Source organism: Hylobates moloch, unplaced genomic scaffold (assembly GCF_009828535.3).
Source record: "Hylobates moloch isolate HMO894 unplaced genomic scaffold, HMol_V3 SCAFFOLD_10, whole genome shotgun sequence".
In the NCBI taxonomy this organism is placed as follows: domain Eukaryota; kingdom Metazoa; phylum Chordata; class Mammalia; order Primates; family Hylobatidae; genus Hylobates; species Hylobates moloch.
In genome coordinates this window covers 82,617,356-82,634,002 of record NW_026652285.1, presented here as the reverse complement: position 1 = coordinate 82,634,002, position 16,647 = coordinate 82,617,356, and the positions used below count along the sequence as shown (strand labels likewise).

The window sequence follows — 16,647 nt, the reverse complement described above, 5'->3', positions numbered from 1 at the left end:
AGCACCACCCCCTCCCCAACCCCTTACAATTCCCTGCCATGAAGGTGCATTCTGGCAGGACCTCTTCTGCCTTTCCCCTTAGCTTCAGGCCCTGTCATACATCCCACAACCTCTCAAAACCCCTAGAGTAGAGTGTAGGGCAGAACAACTCAAATACTGCCATCTCCCCTTTCAGCCTATGTGTCTTCACCATGCCAAAAACTGGGAGTGCAGGCTGACCCATTTTCAGAACAGCCTTCCTCCCAGTCTGTCCATATTGCTCATATAAGCCTCCTGCCTTCAACATTCACCAGGAGAGATGCAGCCACCTGTCTACATTCATATATGCCCCTAAACTCCAAGACATGGGTGTCAGTCTCACCTAGCACTCCTCACATTGGGGTGAATCTATGGGTTTCTACTGCCCAGCAAGCATCCAGCCTGAGAATGGGATGCTGGTCTCCCTTTTCTGTAGGCACCCCCTGCCCCTTGCCAATGTTTTATGAGTGGTTGTCTGAAGCCCAGCCACTTGGTTTAAGGCAGTATTCCTCCCCGTTCCTTGCCCCATGGAGAAGACAGGGGAAATGTCCCAACACTCTACCCAAGTGAATTCTCCTATTTCACATATATATGAAATACATATATCCAGCCACTGCTGTGTCAGCCTCCTGGCAATTTTTCCATTCTTAGGAGCTCTCTTTAGAATATGCAATTACTTAACCTTTATACTCTTCAGCTTTATGACTGTAGCTACAATTATATATGGAAGGAATATAGTCTTTTTAATAAAATTTTAAAAACCTGCATAAGCCTTTCATTACCCGATTATCTGTGGCAAAAAAATAAGAGTATCTATTGCATTTCACCCAAGTAAAATGAGTAAATTATCAGTTTAACTTTTCAGCCGCTTATAGTTTGTTGATATAATCTAGGATTCTTATTCTAATTTATTATAGATTAATTAATATAGTTTTTTTACATTATGTATATTTCCTTCAAAAATCTTTGATAACACTTGAATCTTAACAACCACAATTTTTCACACTGAGTATGTGTTTACATAGTTTTGGTGTTTGCTGACAGTTCATACCATGACTTTTCTCTCTTATGAAGGATTTGTTGTGATACATCTCATTTGGTAGGTTCAAAATCCATTCATTCAGAAGAAGTATATGCAGGTGGTATATTTATTAAGCCTTTGCATGTACAAGAACATCTTTTATTTCCAGACTAGCATTTAATGACTAAGAGAAATAATATAGGCTGATTATTATCTTTTTTTAGATAATCTGCTTTTTTTTCTTCCTGAATGCTGTGGGAATTTTTTATTGTACATTAAGTTACCTGGGATTTGTTTAAGTGATGATTGTTCTTTATCAACTTTGGTACATCAAGAGTCCTTTTTATGTACAATCATAACTTTCTTCAAATCAAAGTTGTCTTCTGTATTTTAGAACATTTTTCCTATTCCATTCATTCTGTTTTTTTTTTTAGGAACACTGATGATTCGTAAGTTATATCTCTAATTTCTGTTCTGTATGTCTATTATATATTCCATGATTTGTACTCTAAGTTTTCCTCTGTGTCCTGAATGAGACTTTTAAACTTACTCTTTGTATCCCTGATTTAATTTCCTGGAGCAAAATAACTATTTGACTACCAAGATACAGATAAATTCACACACACAGACACACACACACACCATTCTATAAAATATGTAATACTATATATAGTAATAGGTTACTAAAATAGGTTAAAAAGGGATTCTACATACAATGCAAGATAAAATGTAAAATATTTAGGTTTCTATTTAAAAAGAAGGGTAAATGGCACCTTAAGGAAAATATAAAACATTGGCAGGTGAAATAATGAAATCAAATGGAAATACATGCCATATTTGTAGATTAAAAAACAAAATGTTTCATTCTGTTTTTCTGAAAGAAAAAAATTAAAAAGCAAAATATTTATAGAATAAATGTATTTCAAAGGTACTGTTAATATATTTTTGAGCATGAAAAGTGATTCTGTAATGGAAAGTAGAAGAATACCTAGATTAAAGTATTGAAGAGAATAATAAGAAACAACTGGGTCTATCAGAAATCAAAATATTTAATAAAATAAAAATAGAATATGCAGTACTATTTCATAATAGATGGATTTTAAAATATCATAAAGGGGAATCAGTGAGTGGTTTTTAAGATATAAAGTTATACTCTCAAATCATACCACACAGAAAATATATTTCCAAATTATAGTTTAAATCATTAAAAAAAGCTACCATCAAATATATTTGGATGCTTATCAAATCATTTCATGAATAGCTTTCTAATCTTATTTGAAATATTTTTAAAACTACAATGAAAAGGTAATTTATCAATTTTCGATGGATGAAGAAAATAAACATACAATTCAAGAAGTAAAAAATATAATACATGCAAACTTGAGAATTTAATCTTAGCATATGGCATTAAGAAACAGTTCATTAAAACAATGACCTGGTGCCAGATTTTTGACTTACCAAAAATTGATGGTATTTAATATAGATCAGAAAATGTGGTTGACAGTGGGAATATGAATTGTTACCATGCATTTGGAAATAAGTTTTATATTATCTACTAATAAAATGCTAATGGTTGGGTTTAGTAATTCTGTTCATGGAACTCTATTACAAGGGAATAATAAATAAGCAAAATAAGCCAAGCACAGAAAGACAAATATCTCAGGTGAGAGCTAAAAAAAAAAAAGTGGATCTCATTAAGATAGAGAGTAGACTGGTTGTTATCAGAGGCCATGAAAGGTGGGGGAGGGAGAGGTAAGAGAAGAGAATTAATGGGTAGGAATATATGTCTTCATAGAAGTCATAAGACCTTGTCTTACGTAGATCAGTAGAGTGACCATAGTTTGCAATAATCGATCGTATGTTCCAAAATAGCTAGAAGAGAAGAATTTTAAAGGTTCCAGCATAAAGAAAAGATAAATGTTTAAGGTGATGGATATCTGAAGTACACTGATTTGATCTTTATAAATTATATGAATGTGTGAAATTATTACATGTACCTTGAAACTATGTATAGCTATTATGCATCAATAAAGAAAAGAAGAAGAAAAAATATGTTTAAATTATCTGTTCAAAACTGTTTACAATGGAAATGTTTGGGTCAAACTAATGTCCTTCAACAGGTTTTTCTTACATTATATTTATTCTACAGAACATTATGGAAACATTTAAGAGTCATCTTAAGTTTTAAAGACTACATAAGAGCATAAAAGATGTTTTAAAGTATTACGTTTAAAAAACAAGGAGTAACATTTCATATGTGTGCCAATTCTATAAATCATGTAAATAGAATAATCTGGAATGAAATATGCTGGAAAGCTGTGCCTTTTTCCTTTCCTCTATGTGAAATATTGTATCATTGTTAACATTACTAATAATATATAAATCAGAAAAGAATAAACGCACTTTTGACATTAACTTTCAAAATATTTGTGTATCTCCAAAAGGTGTCAATCCACGTTCATCCAGCTTTCACCCCACCTTACCTTTTCCCAATTGGAGATGTTGCTATCGTATACACGGCAACTGACCTATCCGGCAACCAGGCCAGCTGCATTTTCCATATCAAGGTTATTGGTAAGTGATATAGTTTGGTTGTTTCCCCATCCAAATGTCATCTTGAATTGTGGCTCCCACAATTCCCATGTGTCATGGGAAGGACCCAGTGGGAGGTAATTGAATCATAGAGGTGGGTCTTTCCCATGCTGTCCTCATGATAGTGAATAAGTCTCACAAGATCTGATGGTTTTATAAGGGGGAGTTCCCCTGCATGTGCTCTCTTGCCTGCCACCATGTAAGACGTGGCTTTGCTCCTTCTTTGCGTTCTGCCATGATTGTGAGGCCTCCCCAGCCATGTGGAACTGTGAGTCCATTAAACCTCTTTCCTTTATAAATTACTCAGTCTTGGGTATGTCTTTATTAGCAGCATGAGAACAGACTAATACAGTAAGTCTTCATTGAATCATTTGGGCCGGTTTGTGAAAGCAATCCAGAACCCCAGAGACCACTTCTCCTTTATGATCAACAACTCCCTTGTCACTGATTCTTCCAACTGGCATTGAAACTTGTTCACAGCACTCCCTGTTTGAAACCTACATACCCTTTAACTATCACCACTTCTCTTTGATTCTTCCCATATGAGCCCACATGAAAGTTCCCAATGCTTGCCATGTCTTTCTACTTAATTGCCATTTATTCTGAGTCATCCAAATCTGGCTTCTATCCCCTTCACTCATATAAACTACTGTCATCAAAGTCACCAATGATCTCTGGTGTTACTCTGCACACTTTCTGGTCCTAATTTTACATAATCTTTCCTCATATTTTACATTTATTTAATTTTTTTCAGAGACGGGGTCTCACTCTGTCCTCCAGACTGGAGTGAATGCTGTACCACAATCATAGCTCACTGCAGCCTCAAATTCCTAGGTTCAAGCAATCCTCCTGCCTTAGCCTTCCAAATAGCTAGGACTACAGGCATGTGCCACCACACCCAGCTAATTTCTTTTTTTTTTTTTTTGTAGAGATGAGGTCTCACTGTGTTCCCAGACTGGTCTCAAACACCTGGCCTCAAGTGATCCTCTCACCTTGGCCTCCCAAAATGCTGGGATTATAGGTGTGAGCCACCACATCCAGTTAGATTTTACATTATTAACCACACACTTCTTACCAAAACTTTTTCCTTCCCTTAGCTTCTTTGATGTTAGTCTTTCCCGTCTTTTTTTTTCCTCCGTTAGTTTTACCTAACCTTCTTTATCTCTTTTGTAGGCTTCTATTCCTCAGGCTAATTCTCAAATGTTGATCATCTCTAGAGTTTCAGCCCTGGCCTTCTCTTTCTCTTTCTGTAGTTTTCCTGAGTGATTTTGTTAACTGACAACTCCCATATTCCTATTTCCTGTTCGAATCTCTTTTCTGGAATCCAAACTGGACTCTGAAAGCCTCCCGGACTTTCCCCATGTTAATGTCTCACAGGCATTTCAAATTCACCCAAATCTAAATTATTTCCCAGCTCAGAAAAGGACACAACCAACCACCTAGGTACCAAGAGAAAACATTGGAATCATGCTTGACTCCTTGCCCTCTCACCAGTATCCAAGAAGGTATCAGGTGCTGTTGGTTTCACCTACTTGATATCTCTGAAGTTTGTACCATTCTCTCCATCCTCAGAACCACCACTGCAAATCAGTCCTTTGAAATCTTTTGAGCCTGGTTTACTGTATCATCTCTCAACTGGTCTTCTGCTCATTACCAAAACAAAATACATGGAGAGGTTGGCTACATAGCAATCTGTAGTGGACAAGAGCATGGGCTGTGAACCCGAGCTGCTTGGGTTCAGGTTCATCTCTACCACTTAAAGTCAAGGGGACCAGTTGCTGCTCTGTACCTCAATTTCTTTATCCAAAAATAAAAGTAATGAATATATTACCTCATTGTGAGATTTTTAATTTGTGATAATATATAAACCACTTGATCTAGTGCCTGCCATACTTTAAGCTCTGTATGAAAGCTAGATGACAACATACTGACATTTTGCAACATTTATCTCAGGTCTATTTTTCTTATGTTTATTTTAAAATTCACTATGTTAAATTCATTTTGTTTTAAAAATGTTACATAACTTATTGAAATAACTAACATATATTAAACTGGTTCCTTACCCTATACATTACAGGTTTTGGTAAAAGTAGATGAAAGAAATCCAGTAAAAATCAGACTATTTCACGATGCTTCGTTTTTAAAAATTCCTTTTTCACTGTTGTTTTAAACATGAGCTTTGCCATTTGCATGAAAAATATTTTGGATTCTCAAAAATCTGACACAGTCATTTTAGACTTGGAAATGTGGTTCAAGAGTTTGCCAAGTTTTAATTTTTCATAATGAAGAGTCAGCGTAGTGAAATGTGAAATGTGTACTCGAGTGACTACTAGACTTTAACTGAATTCCCAAATTATAAAAGAGAGATGGCCAGGCATGGTGGCTCACCCTGTAATACCAGCACTTTGGGAGGCCGAGGCAGGTGGATCACCTGAGATGGAGAGTTCCAGACCAGCCTGACCAATGTGGAGAAACCCCATCTCTACTAAAAATACAAAATTAGCCAGGTGTGGTGGCACATGCCTGTAATCCCAGCTACTCGGGAGACTGAGGCAGGAGAATTGCTTAAACCTAGGAGGCAGAGGTTGTGGTGAGCTGAGATCGCACCATTGCACTCCAGCCTGGGCAACAAGAGCAAAACTCCGTCTCAAAAAGAGAGAGAGAGAGAGAGAGAGAGAGAAGGTCCAGGCGTGGTGGCTCACACCTGTAATCCCAGCACATTGGGAGGCCGAGGCAGATGAATCACCTGAGGTCAGGAGCTCGAGACCAGCCTGGCCAACATATTGAAACTCTGTCTCTACTAAAAATACAAAAATTAGCTGGGTGTGGTGGCGCATGCCTGTATTCTCAGCTTTCAGGAGAATGAAGCAGGAGAATTGCTTTAACGCGGGAGACGGAGGTTGCAGTAAGCCGAGATCATGCCACTGCACTCCAGCCTGGGCGACAGAGAGAGACTCCATCTTTAAAAAAAAAAAAAAGAAAGAGAGAAAGAGAAAGACAAGGAAGGAGAAGGAAGATGAAGCAGGGGAAGAGGGAAGCAGAAGCAGAGAGGGATGTAGGGAGTGAGAGAGACAGACAGAGACAGAGAGACAGAGAGAGAAAGAAAATACACCAAAGCTTACATTTTTCTTATTTTCTTCAGCGTGTTGGTGTCACCCTGATAAATGAGAGTCAAGCCAGGAATGCTTCTCCTTGGTTGCCACAGAGTGCTGTCTCACTTGCTTTGAAGTAGGCTGTCCCTCTCCTTTGGAGATAGTCCATCTGCTGGCACCTCCAATTCTTTTGACAGTAATTGACTGAGCCTTACTGCCCTCTTGCACCTGTGATTTAACTTGAAACTGTCTGAATAAAATCAGATATGCCCAGAAAATCTTTGAATATTCAATTGTCGTTTCTTTTGGCAAAATAGTAAATACTGCTGGATTTGTAAATTTAGCTATGAATTGATTTGATTCAGCATTCTCAAAGTACGCTGACCTGCTATGAGCATTGCTTTATCCTTTATTCGGCAACTTGTTTTCAGCACCTGTTATAGGCCAGATGCTGTGCTATCTAGTGGAGATCTAAACATGAACAAAAGAGACTGCATCACTGGTCTACAGAGTTTACAGTGTAGTAAAGTAATAAACCTAAGGTCTGCACTAATGAAATAACAAACATGAGGAAAAGACAAAAATTGAACATATGTTCGTGAGACTTAGCTTAAAATGGGAATCCATATATTCTCACAGGTGCAGTTCAGTCAATTTCAGAGTATGTATTTGCATATATCTTGGATAGGAATACTTGGTCTTAATGCTTGTGGCTACAATTTAATAGCTTACTGACCTCAAGCAAGTTTCTTAAGTTTGCCTCGTCTAATATTCCTCACCTACAAAATTAGAAAAATAATGTTTTTGCTATCTCCCTCAAACCTCAAAGGCATGTAATAAGAACACTTCAGATGTATAAAATGTATAACTAATTAAAATTACTTCCTATACACCCTCTTTTTAATTTAATTTTAAGTTCCAGGATACAAGTGCAGGATGTGCAAATTTGTTACATAGGTAAATGTGTGCCGTGTTGGTTTGCCGCACCTATCAACCCATCACCTAGGTATTGAGCCCTGCATGCATTAGCTGTTTATCCTGATGCTCCCCTTCTCCCCGAACCCCTGAAAGGCCACAGTGTGTGTTGTTCCCCTCCCTGTTTCCATGTGTTCTCATTGTTCAACTCCCACTTATAAGTGAGAACATACGGTGTTTGGTTTTCTTCCTGTGTTAGTTTGCTGAGGATAATGACTTCCAGCTCCATCCATGTTCCTGCAAAAGACCTGATCTTGTTCCTCTTTATGACTGCATAGTATTCCATGGTGTGTATGTACCACAATTTCTTTATCCAGTTTATCATTGGTGGGCATTTGGGTTGATTCCATGTCTTTGCTATTGTGAATAATGCTGCAATGAACATACACGTGCATATATCTTTGTAATATAATGATTTATATTCCTTTGGGCATATACCCAGGAATGGGATTGCTGGGTCAAATGGTATTTCTGGTTCTAGGTCTTTGAGGAATCACCACATTGTCATCCACAATCATTGAACTAATTTACATTCCCACCAACAGTGTAAAAGCAGTCCTATTTCTTCACAGCCTCGTTAGCATCTGTTGTTTCTTGACTTTTTAATGATCACCATTCTGACTGACGTGAGTTGCTATCTCAATGTGGTTTTGATTTGCATTTCTCTAATGATCAGTGATATTGAGCTTTTTTTCATATGTTTGTTGGCTGCATAAATATCTTCTTTTGAAAAGTGTCTGTTCATGTCCTTTGCCCACTTTTTAATGTTTTTTTTCTTGTAAATTTAAATTCCTTGTAGATTCTGGATATTAGACCTTTATCAGATGGATAGATGGCAAAAATGTTCTCCCATTCTGTAGGTTGTCTGTTCACTCTGTTAATAGTTTCTTTTGCTGTGCAGAAGCTCTTTAGTTTAATTAGATCCCATTTGTCAATTTTTGCTTTTGTTGCAATTGCTTTTGATATTTTCGTCATAAAATCTTTGCCCATGCCTATGTCCTGAATGGTATTGCCTAGATTACACACCCACTTTATTGTTCTTTACTGACATCCTAAAAACTCCACCATGTTCAATCATGGCTTTGAAACCTGGCTCACTCACCCCACCTCACATCTACGCTTCAGCCAGAATTCCAGTGCTCAGCAACACAGACTCCCAGTGCTTTAACTTCTACTGTGGCTTTCATCCTCTCTCTCCTTTCCTCACTTCCAGGTTCCCACCCTTTAATTTGTCTTCATCTAAAATTTGTCAACCTTAGAAATCTTTAGCTCCAATGTTCCACCTCTGGACATAACCTCCTAGCCTCGCAGCAATAGCCCACCCACACTAACATCTTGCTTATTCTGCAACATGACTCAGATCTCTGGCCCATGGTCCTTCTATTTAGCCATCTATTAGCCCTTGTCTTGACCCTTCAGATATGAGGAACATCATGGGAAGGACAGGTGTGGTCATTTCATTCCTTCAGCTTGTCTGGAATGGTTCTCTTCCCTTCCAGTTGGGTCAGCTCAACAACCGTGGACAGAACCCACAATTTAAATGGTCACCACATCAGGAATTGCCTTTCACACACTTGTGCCCAAGGTGATTTTAGAAAGGTGGCATTTTTTTCTTCAACAGATGGGGGAAGTATAGCAAAAGCAGCTCTTTCCTTTGATGTTGGGGATCAGGGAAAAGATAGCAAAGGAGCCACAGGGTCAGCCTTGTTTCTTGCAAGCTCAAGGCTGTCTGCTAGCACAAGCCGACTTCAGTTCTGTTTTGAAAACCTCCTCATTGTTTGTGAATATCAGTTGTGACTTCTTTGTCTGATTTCACGTTCTTTAGATGTAGAACCACCTGTCATAGACTGGTGCAGATCTCCACCTCCCATCCAGGTCTCAGAGAAGGTGCATGCCGCAAGCTGGGATGAGCCTCAGTTCTCAGACAACTCAGGTGAGATGACAAGGACTTTGTCGTCAGCATAGTAGCAATGAATTCTTTTTTACTTTAAAAAGCTTTCTAATGGGATAGAGGAGAAAAAGCAAATAACAACTGTCTAGGAAGAATGAATAATTATATAAGTTAACATGTTTTAATGCCAGAATAATTATAATTTAACATTATCAATCTTACCTATCCATGAGAGTTTTCCTAATTCAGTATTTCATGGGCATTTGTTGAACCTGCACTAGGTGTTGTACCTAGCAGGGTTCTAATGAATTTCTTTAGTCTCCAAGCTTATGTTGTTCTAGAGGCATAAAGCATGCATTTTATCAGCATCTCTACTGCACATCTATATATTCAGACTCAGTTCTTAAATGCTTGACAAATAAAATTATAAAAGGTCATAAGAAAGTAGAAAAAAACTAAGCAAATACAACTGAAGTTTATTTAAAGGTTTCAGTAAAACCCAGAAAACAACAAAAAAATGCACATTAAGTAATTTCTTAATTTAAGTCCCAATGTCGTAGCAGACTTACCTATTGCCTAGTTGCTTTGTAGGACATCCCAAAGGACTTTGAGAAAATCAGTTGTTTATCAAAGAAAGCCTTAATTTAATGGGGTTGTTGAATCTACTATTTCTGTGTTACTGCATAAAATTAAATCTTTTATTTTCTACTAGTGGGCAAAGCAACACGGAATGCCCAACTGATTTGCATAAGTAGGACACGAAACTTCAAATTAAATAAGAGACTAACAAAGTGACTACAGGCTGGGCGCGGTGACTCACGCCTGTAATCCCAGCACTTTGGGAGGCCAAGGTGGGCAGATAATCTGAGGTCAGGAGTTCAAGATCAGCCTGGCCAACATGGTGAAACCCCATCTCTACTAAAAATACAAAAATTAGCTGGGTGTGGTGGCAAGTGCCTGTAATCCCAGCTACTTGGGAAACTGAAGCAGGAGAATCGCTTGAGCCTGGGAGGTGGAGGTTGCAGTGAGCCGAGATCATGCCATTGCACTCCAGCCTGGGCAACAGAGTAAGACTGTTTCAAAAAAAAAATAATGTGAATACAACCCAAAAATTGGGTGCCTTCTTTCCTTTCCAGGGGCTGAATTGGTCATTACCAGAAGTCACACACAAGGAGACCTTTTCCCTCAAGGGGAGACTATAGTACAGTATACAGCCACTGACCCCTCGGGCAATAACAGGACATGTGATATCCATATTGTCATAAAAGGTATTGTCTTCATAAGCCCCTAGAATTCTAGTTGACATTTGATACATGTCATTGCTATAGTGCTCTGTTTTATGAAAGAAAATAGGCTACGAGCATTAGATTTTTACAGTTAGAAGACTGACAGGTTTTATTTAGGTTTTCCATTGTCATTCCTTGACCTTGTGATAGATAAAAATGTTTTCTCCCAGAATAGTCTTTAGTTAACATTTCGTTAACATTTTCTCTAAGGTTACAATGTATTATTGACATAATCCTATTTTAAATGTTTGAGAAGACAGATTCTGAAAATACATTTGCTGCACAATGTTATCCAGTTTTTGTTTTTATTAAAGGAATGTCAAAAATAAGGTTGGCGTGGTGACTCACGCCTGTAATCCCAGTGTTTTGGGAGGCCGAGGCGAGTGGATCACTTGAGATCAGGAGTTTGAGACCAGCCTGGCCAATGTAATGAAACCCTGTTTCTACTAAAAATAAAAAAATTAGCCAGGCATGGTGGCATGTGACTGTGGTCCCAGCTACTCAGAAGGTCAAGGCACAAGAATTGCTTGAACCCGGGAGGCAGAGGCTGCAGTGAGTTGAGATAGTACCACTGCACTCGAGCCTGGGCAACAGAGCAAGACTGTCTCAAAATAATAATAATAACTCCAAGTCAGAAGTACTTTAACTTTTTAATAAAAATATGCACAACCTCTAATTACACGTAGGTACAGCTTTTCAATGTATGTCAATCTAGGAACCAAAAAGCAGGTGTTGTCCTTCTCCTGCACTAAAGACATATGGTAAAATCTTTTCTAGAAATAGTAAAAGACAGGAGGAGTCCTTTCCAAAATTCCACTTAAGCTCCTGGAATTTAATTTATACTTCTTGTACCACTATATACGAATAATACAACTTTTTTTTTATGCAGGTTCTCCCTGTGAAATTCCATTCACACCTATAAATGGGGATTTTATATGCTCTCCAGATAATACTGGAGTCAACTGTACATTAACTTGCTTGGAGGGCTATGATTTCACAGAAGGGTCTACTGACAAGTATTATTGTGCTTATGAAGATGGCATCTGGAAACCAACATATACCACTGAATGGCCAGACTGTGCCAGTAAGTTTTAATTTTATTCTAGACTTCTTTAATGTGTGTACCTTTCTAAGTGTTAAAGAGGAAAATGCCTGATGATAGGAATTAGTGGAAAATGGTGCCATGAATCTGAAGTGCTTGTGAATAAGAGAAGTACTCTTTCCTGGATTTAAAATATTAGCCACTAGAGTCTTTTTATAGATCGTATTGCTGTAGGACAACATTCAGTTTAAGGCAGAACCATCTGAGCCCTCTCGTTATTTATCAGAAATATCTGGAGACTTGACAATGTGTAATTCTGAACCTGTAAACATGAATTTCAAGTCTCACAGTGGCCAGGCATGGTGACGTATACCTGTAATCCCAGCACTTTGGAAGGCTGAGGCGGGTGGATCACTTGAGCCTGAGAGTTCGAGACCAGCCTACCATCTCTACAAAAAAATTAAAAAAAAAAAATTAGTTGGGCCTGGTGGTGTGCTCCTGTGGTCCCAGCTATTCAGGAGGCAAAGGTGGGAAAATCGCTTGAGCCCTGGAGTTCCAGACTGCAGGGAACTTTGATCACGTCACTGTACTTCAGCTTGGGTGACAGAATGAGACCCTGTTGCACAAAAAAATAGAGAAAAAACTCTCATAGTCTGCAGAAGAGCTACTTTAAAATAAAATCTAACATACATGATGGAATAAAATGTTTGATTTAGATTTTAAACTATTCTATAATCTTAAATATACATTGTTATAAAAATAGCCTAATGTATTCATTTAGTGTAAATAAATATTCTCTGAAGTGAATCTTTGATCCACTACCATAGATGGAATTTAAATACCAGTGTCTTGGAAAAAAATATGAAACCCACTTAACAGAGCTATTTTCCCCCCAAACTGCAGTAGTAAATAGAAACAACACCATTCACCTCTTTCACAGATTGAGATGGTGTGATGCTAGTAGGAGACTGTTGCTGAATTCTTCAGGGGCATTTTGCAAAGTCTACCATGCAAGCTTTTGATCCAGGGAGAAATTTGTCTTTATGACAATTACACTTTCAAGGAATATGATTGCACAAAAATAATATTTAGAAAAGTTTCAATGCCTATTTTTTTTAAATTATAATATGTTTGCTATATAAGATATAACAACTTTGAGCCAGCGAGGATTTTTCAAAAATTCCTAGGAATATAATGAAAACAATTTTTATATATCTTCTTCCCTTAACTACTCACTTTTTTGTATGAATGGAAGATAAAGAATAGTATATCAAAAGCAAACTCTTCACTGGATAACTGAGTCCAGTGCTGCTTGGTGCATGGTTTATTATGATCAGTTAATGCCTAGAAACTCTCCTTAACTGTCATCTCTTGTTTTTATAACAATCCCACAAATTATGTTAGAATTAAAACATTAAGTTTTAATTCATAGAAAGTCAAATCTTTGTTTTAAAAACACTAACCAACTGAAGCTGTTTTGTCCAACATTTTCTAGAAAAACGTTTTGCAAACCACGGGTTCAAGTCCTTTGAGATGTTCTACAAAGCAGCTCGTTGTGATGACACAGATCTGATGAAGAAGTTTTCTGAAGCCTTTGAGACGACCCTGGGAAAAATGGTACATCAATAGTAGTCATTTATTGTGCGTCCTTTTGTAAGGCCTTCATAGCCTTTCTGAGTCATTTACAACTGCAATTTCTCATCCTATTTCCCTCTTCTTTGTGATCCAGACATGTACCTAATATTTAAAATTATTCATAGACTTTGAACTTCTAGAATGACTTAGAAGTAAATATGCATTAAAACGTTTTTGAATCTTTAAAAACATCCGTAGGAAGTCAGAGAAGCTTAAGGTCTGGAGGGTTTGAGAATGCCTTTATTATTTAAAGTCTGACAAAAATTGCCTAACATTGTAGGCAGTATTTTGTTTATGATAAGATAATTGGACACTTAAAAGATAATTGTACATTTAAAAGATTTAAAAGATGCATTTTTGTTTAGAAAGGACTTTTACAACAATTATAAAAAAAAAACAGACAAGGTGTGGTGGCTCATGCCTTTAATCCCAGCACTTTGGGAGGCCGAGATGAGTGGATCACAAGGTCAGGAGTTCGAGACCAGCCTGGCCAACATGGTGAAACCCCGTCTCTACTAAAAATACAAAAAAACTAGCCAGGCCTGGTGATGTGTGCCCGTAATCCCAGCTACTCAGGAGGCTGAGGCAGGAGAATCACTTGAACCTGGGAGGTGGAGGTTGCAGTGAGCCAGATCGTGCCATGCACTCCAGCCTGGGAAGCAGAGCAAGACTCCATCTCCAAAAAAAAAAAAAAAAAGAAAACAGAACAATATATGTAACTATATTGAACATCTTCAAGGCAGGAACCATGCTAGATACATATTTATTTATTTGCTAACATTTTATTGTGCTGCTTACTGTATGCCAAGCACATTATAAGTACACCTAATATATTAATGAATGTCCATTCAAAAACACTTGTTAAAAATGTTATATTTAAATCTATTCAATAAAACCAAATTCCAAAAAGAGAAATAATGTCACTGTTGCTAGCAAACTGAGAAAATATTATACCCATTACTATGGACCTATACTTGAAAGGCAGCAATACATTCATACTAATTATACTCCACCCCGAAATGGTGAAGAAATCTTTAAAATATTAAATATTTTTGTGTGTGTTAGACTCAGTGTCTATCAGACACTAAATTGTAGCAGGCTAAAGATGCTATAAGGGATTAGAATGTGCTATTAAATGCTCATTTATTCATTTAATAAATATTTAGTAAGTATGTCCTATTCTAGACACTAGGGATTTAGATCTGAATAAACAGGCAAAACTCCCTGTGCTTATAGAATTTACATGTTAATGAATAGACCAACAATAAACAAATTACAAGGAAAATACGTAGCATGTCAAATGGTGTATGCTATGGAATGAAATAAAGCAGAAGATAGGAAAGCCTCACTAGGTTCCTGTTTGAGAAGAGACCTGAAAGAGTGAGGCAGTGAGCCATGAGCATGTCTAGGGGAAGAGCGTTCCAGGCAGAGGGAGCAGCAAGTGCAAAGGCCCCGAGGCGGGAGTGTGTTTCGGAGTTCGAACCACTGTAAAGACGTCAGAGTGGCAAAGGTAGAGAGGATGATGGGCTGAGTGATAGATGGTCAAAGAGATCACATGTGGAAGAGGAGATGGGGGTAAGAAGAGAAATCAGACTGTGGAGAGCCTTGAAAGTCACTGTAAATCTTTGCCTTTTACTTTAATTGAGACGGAAAGCCATTTGAGGGAAAAACTTACTGATGACTTTGGGCTCTAGGAGAAGCAGAGGGTAAAAGAAGAGAGTTAGAAAACCACATATGTAATGAAAGCAAGAGATGATGGTGGCTTGGGTGGCACTGGAGGTGGTGAGAAGTGAATGGATTATTTTATGTCTTCTGAAAGTAGATTCAGTAGGACTTGCTGATACATTGGAAGTAGACTGTGGGATAAAGAGAAGAGTCAAGGAGGCAGAGCATACAAGGGCATAGGTCCAGGTACTGGGTACTCATGGGGATGGAAGTGTGTGAACAAAGGCTCTTTTCTGAGTTCAATTTTGATCAGAATAAAAAGATGATCATCTGAGAGTAAGAATGGGGAGGAGTTGTTGGAGGCTTAAAAAGAGAGAAGGTGGTGTAAGATAATTTTCTAAGAAAGGATGAATAAGTATGCTAAAGAAATGTAGTACGATTGGCAGCCAGCAGGGTTACACTTTTTCTCAAGCCTTAGTTGACCATGTAGTACAGGTGTGGGAAAGCAGAATGATTAATTTAACCAAGGGTAAGTGTTGTCCAGGCAAACAAATTGAGGAGGAGGCATGCAAGGGAGGAGACATTCCATGGTGATGGACCATAGAATCTTAGATGGGTAAACAAGGACATGAAGACATGAGGAGCTAAAGGAGAGGCACTAGGGTCGATGGATTCTACATTCTGATGAAGTCAAGGAACTGTTGGATTCCTGAGAAAAGAAGAAGGTGCAGTTTCTGACAATGACAAGGTCTGGGTGTATGACTACATGAGTGAGTGACAGAGTAAGGCTGGAATACAAGAGAGAAGAGAGAAAGGAACTGAGAATCCAAGTAGGTGGAAGGATTTGCTAGGTGGCTATAGAAATCACCAAGAGCTATAACAGGGACAGTTACCAAATGTTCTTGGAATGAGGGAGTGATGCAGAGGGGAAATGCTGCAGGGGACTGTCACCAGAAGGGTCAGTGAGTGGTAGAGTTGATGGCATGAGCTTCAGAACTGTGAGCCTTTAAGGGGATGTGAGGGAGGGTGATCTGGAAACAGCAATAAAGAGTGAGAAGGATCTTCCTCCACCTTCGGGCCTGTCCCCAATTCCAGGATTCTGGAATTTCTAGTATTTCTAGAATATTTTCTGGGAAATGTTCCAGAAAATTGGAAAGGTTTTAGGGCAAAGGTGAAGAGAACATAAAGAGAGGAGGTAGAAAATAACAGATTTGCTGATTACTGACTGAGCTTCAGAGGGCATAGAGGAAGGCTTGGGGGATTGGGGAAGACGAGTGGAAGATGGGGTCAGAGAAAGGTTCCACAGAGCCATATAGGATGAAAGTTTAGAGACAGGAGATATCCCGGGAGCCCTGGGCTTCTCATGGTGAGTGACATAAACAGAGATAAAAGGTGTGAAACTAATCCTGGTGACCAACAGACAGTTAGAG

At 38.2% G+C, this 16,647-nt stretch overlaps 1 protein-coding gene across 2 annotated transcripts in view; it reads left to right on the top strand.

Moving 5' to 3' along the window:
- Nucleotides 1-16,647, top strand: part of SVEP1 (sushi, von Willebrand factor type A, EGF and pentraxin domain containing 1) — a 227,046-nt gene that overhangs the window by 94,067 nt on the left and 116,332 nt on the right. For both annotated transcript variants that reach the window (XM_058445970.1, XM_032164839.2), the window contains exons 9-13: nucleotides 3,484-3,613; nucleotides 9,524-9,631; nucleotides 10,726-10,857; nucleotides 11,765-11,959; nucleotides 13,413-13,534. In XM_058445970.1, the coding sequence (XP_058301953.1) occupies nucleotides 3,484-3,613; nucleotides 9,524-9,631; nucleotides 10,726-10,857; nucleotides 11,765-11,959; nucleotides 13,413-13,534 (687 nt within the window). The remainder of the gene's footprint in view (nucleotides 1-3,483; nucleotides 3,614-9,523; nucleotides 9,632-10,725; nucleotides 10,858-11,764; nucleotides 11,960-13,412; nucleotides 13,535-16,647) is intronic.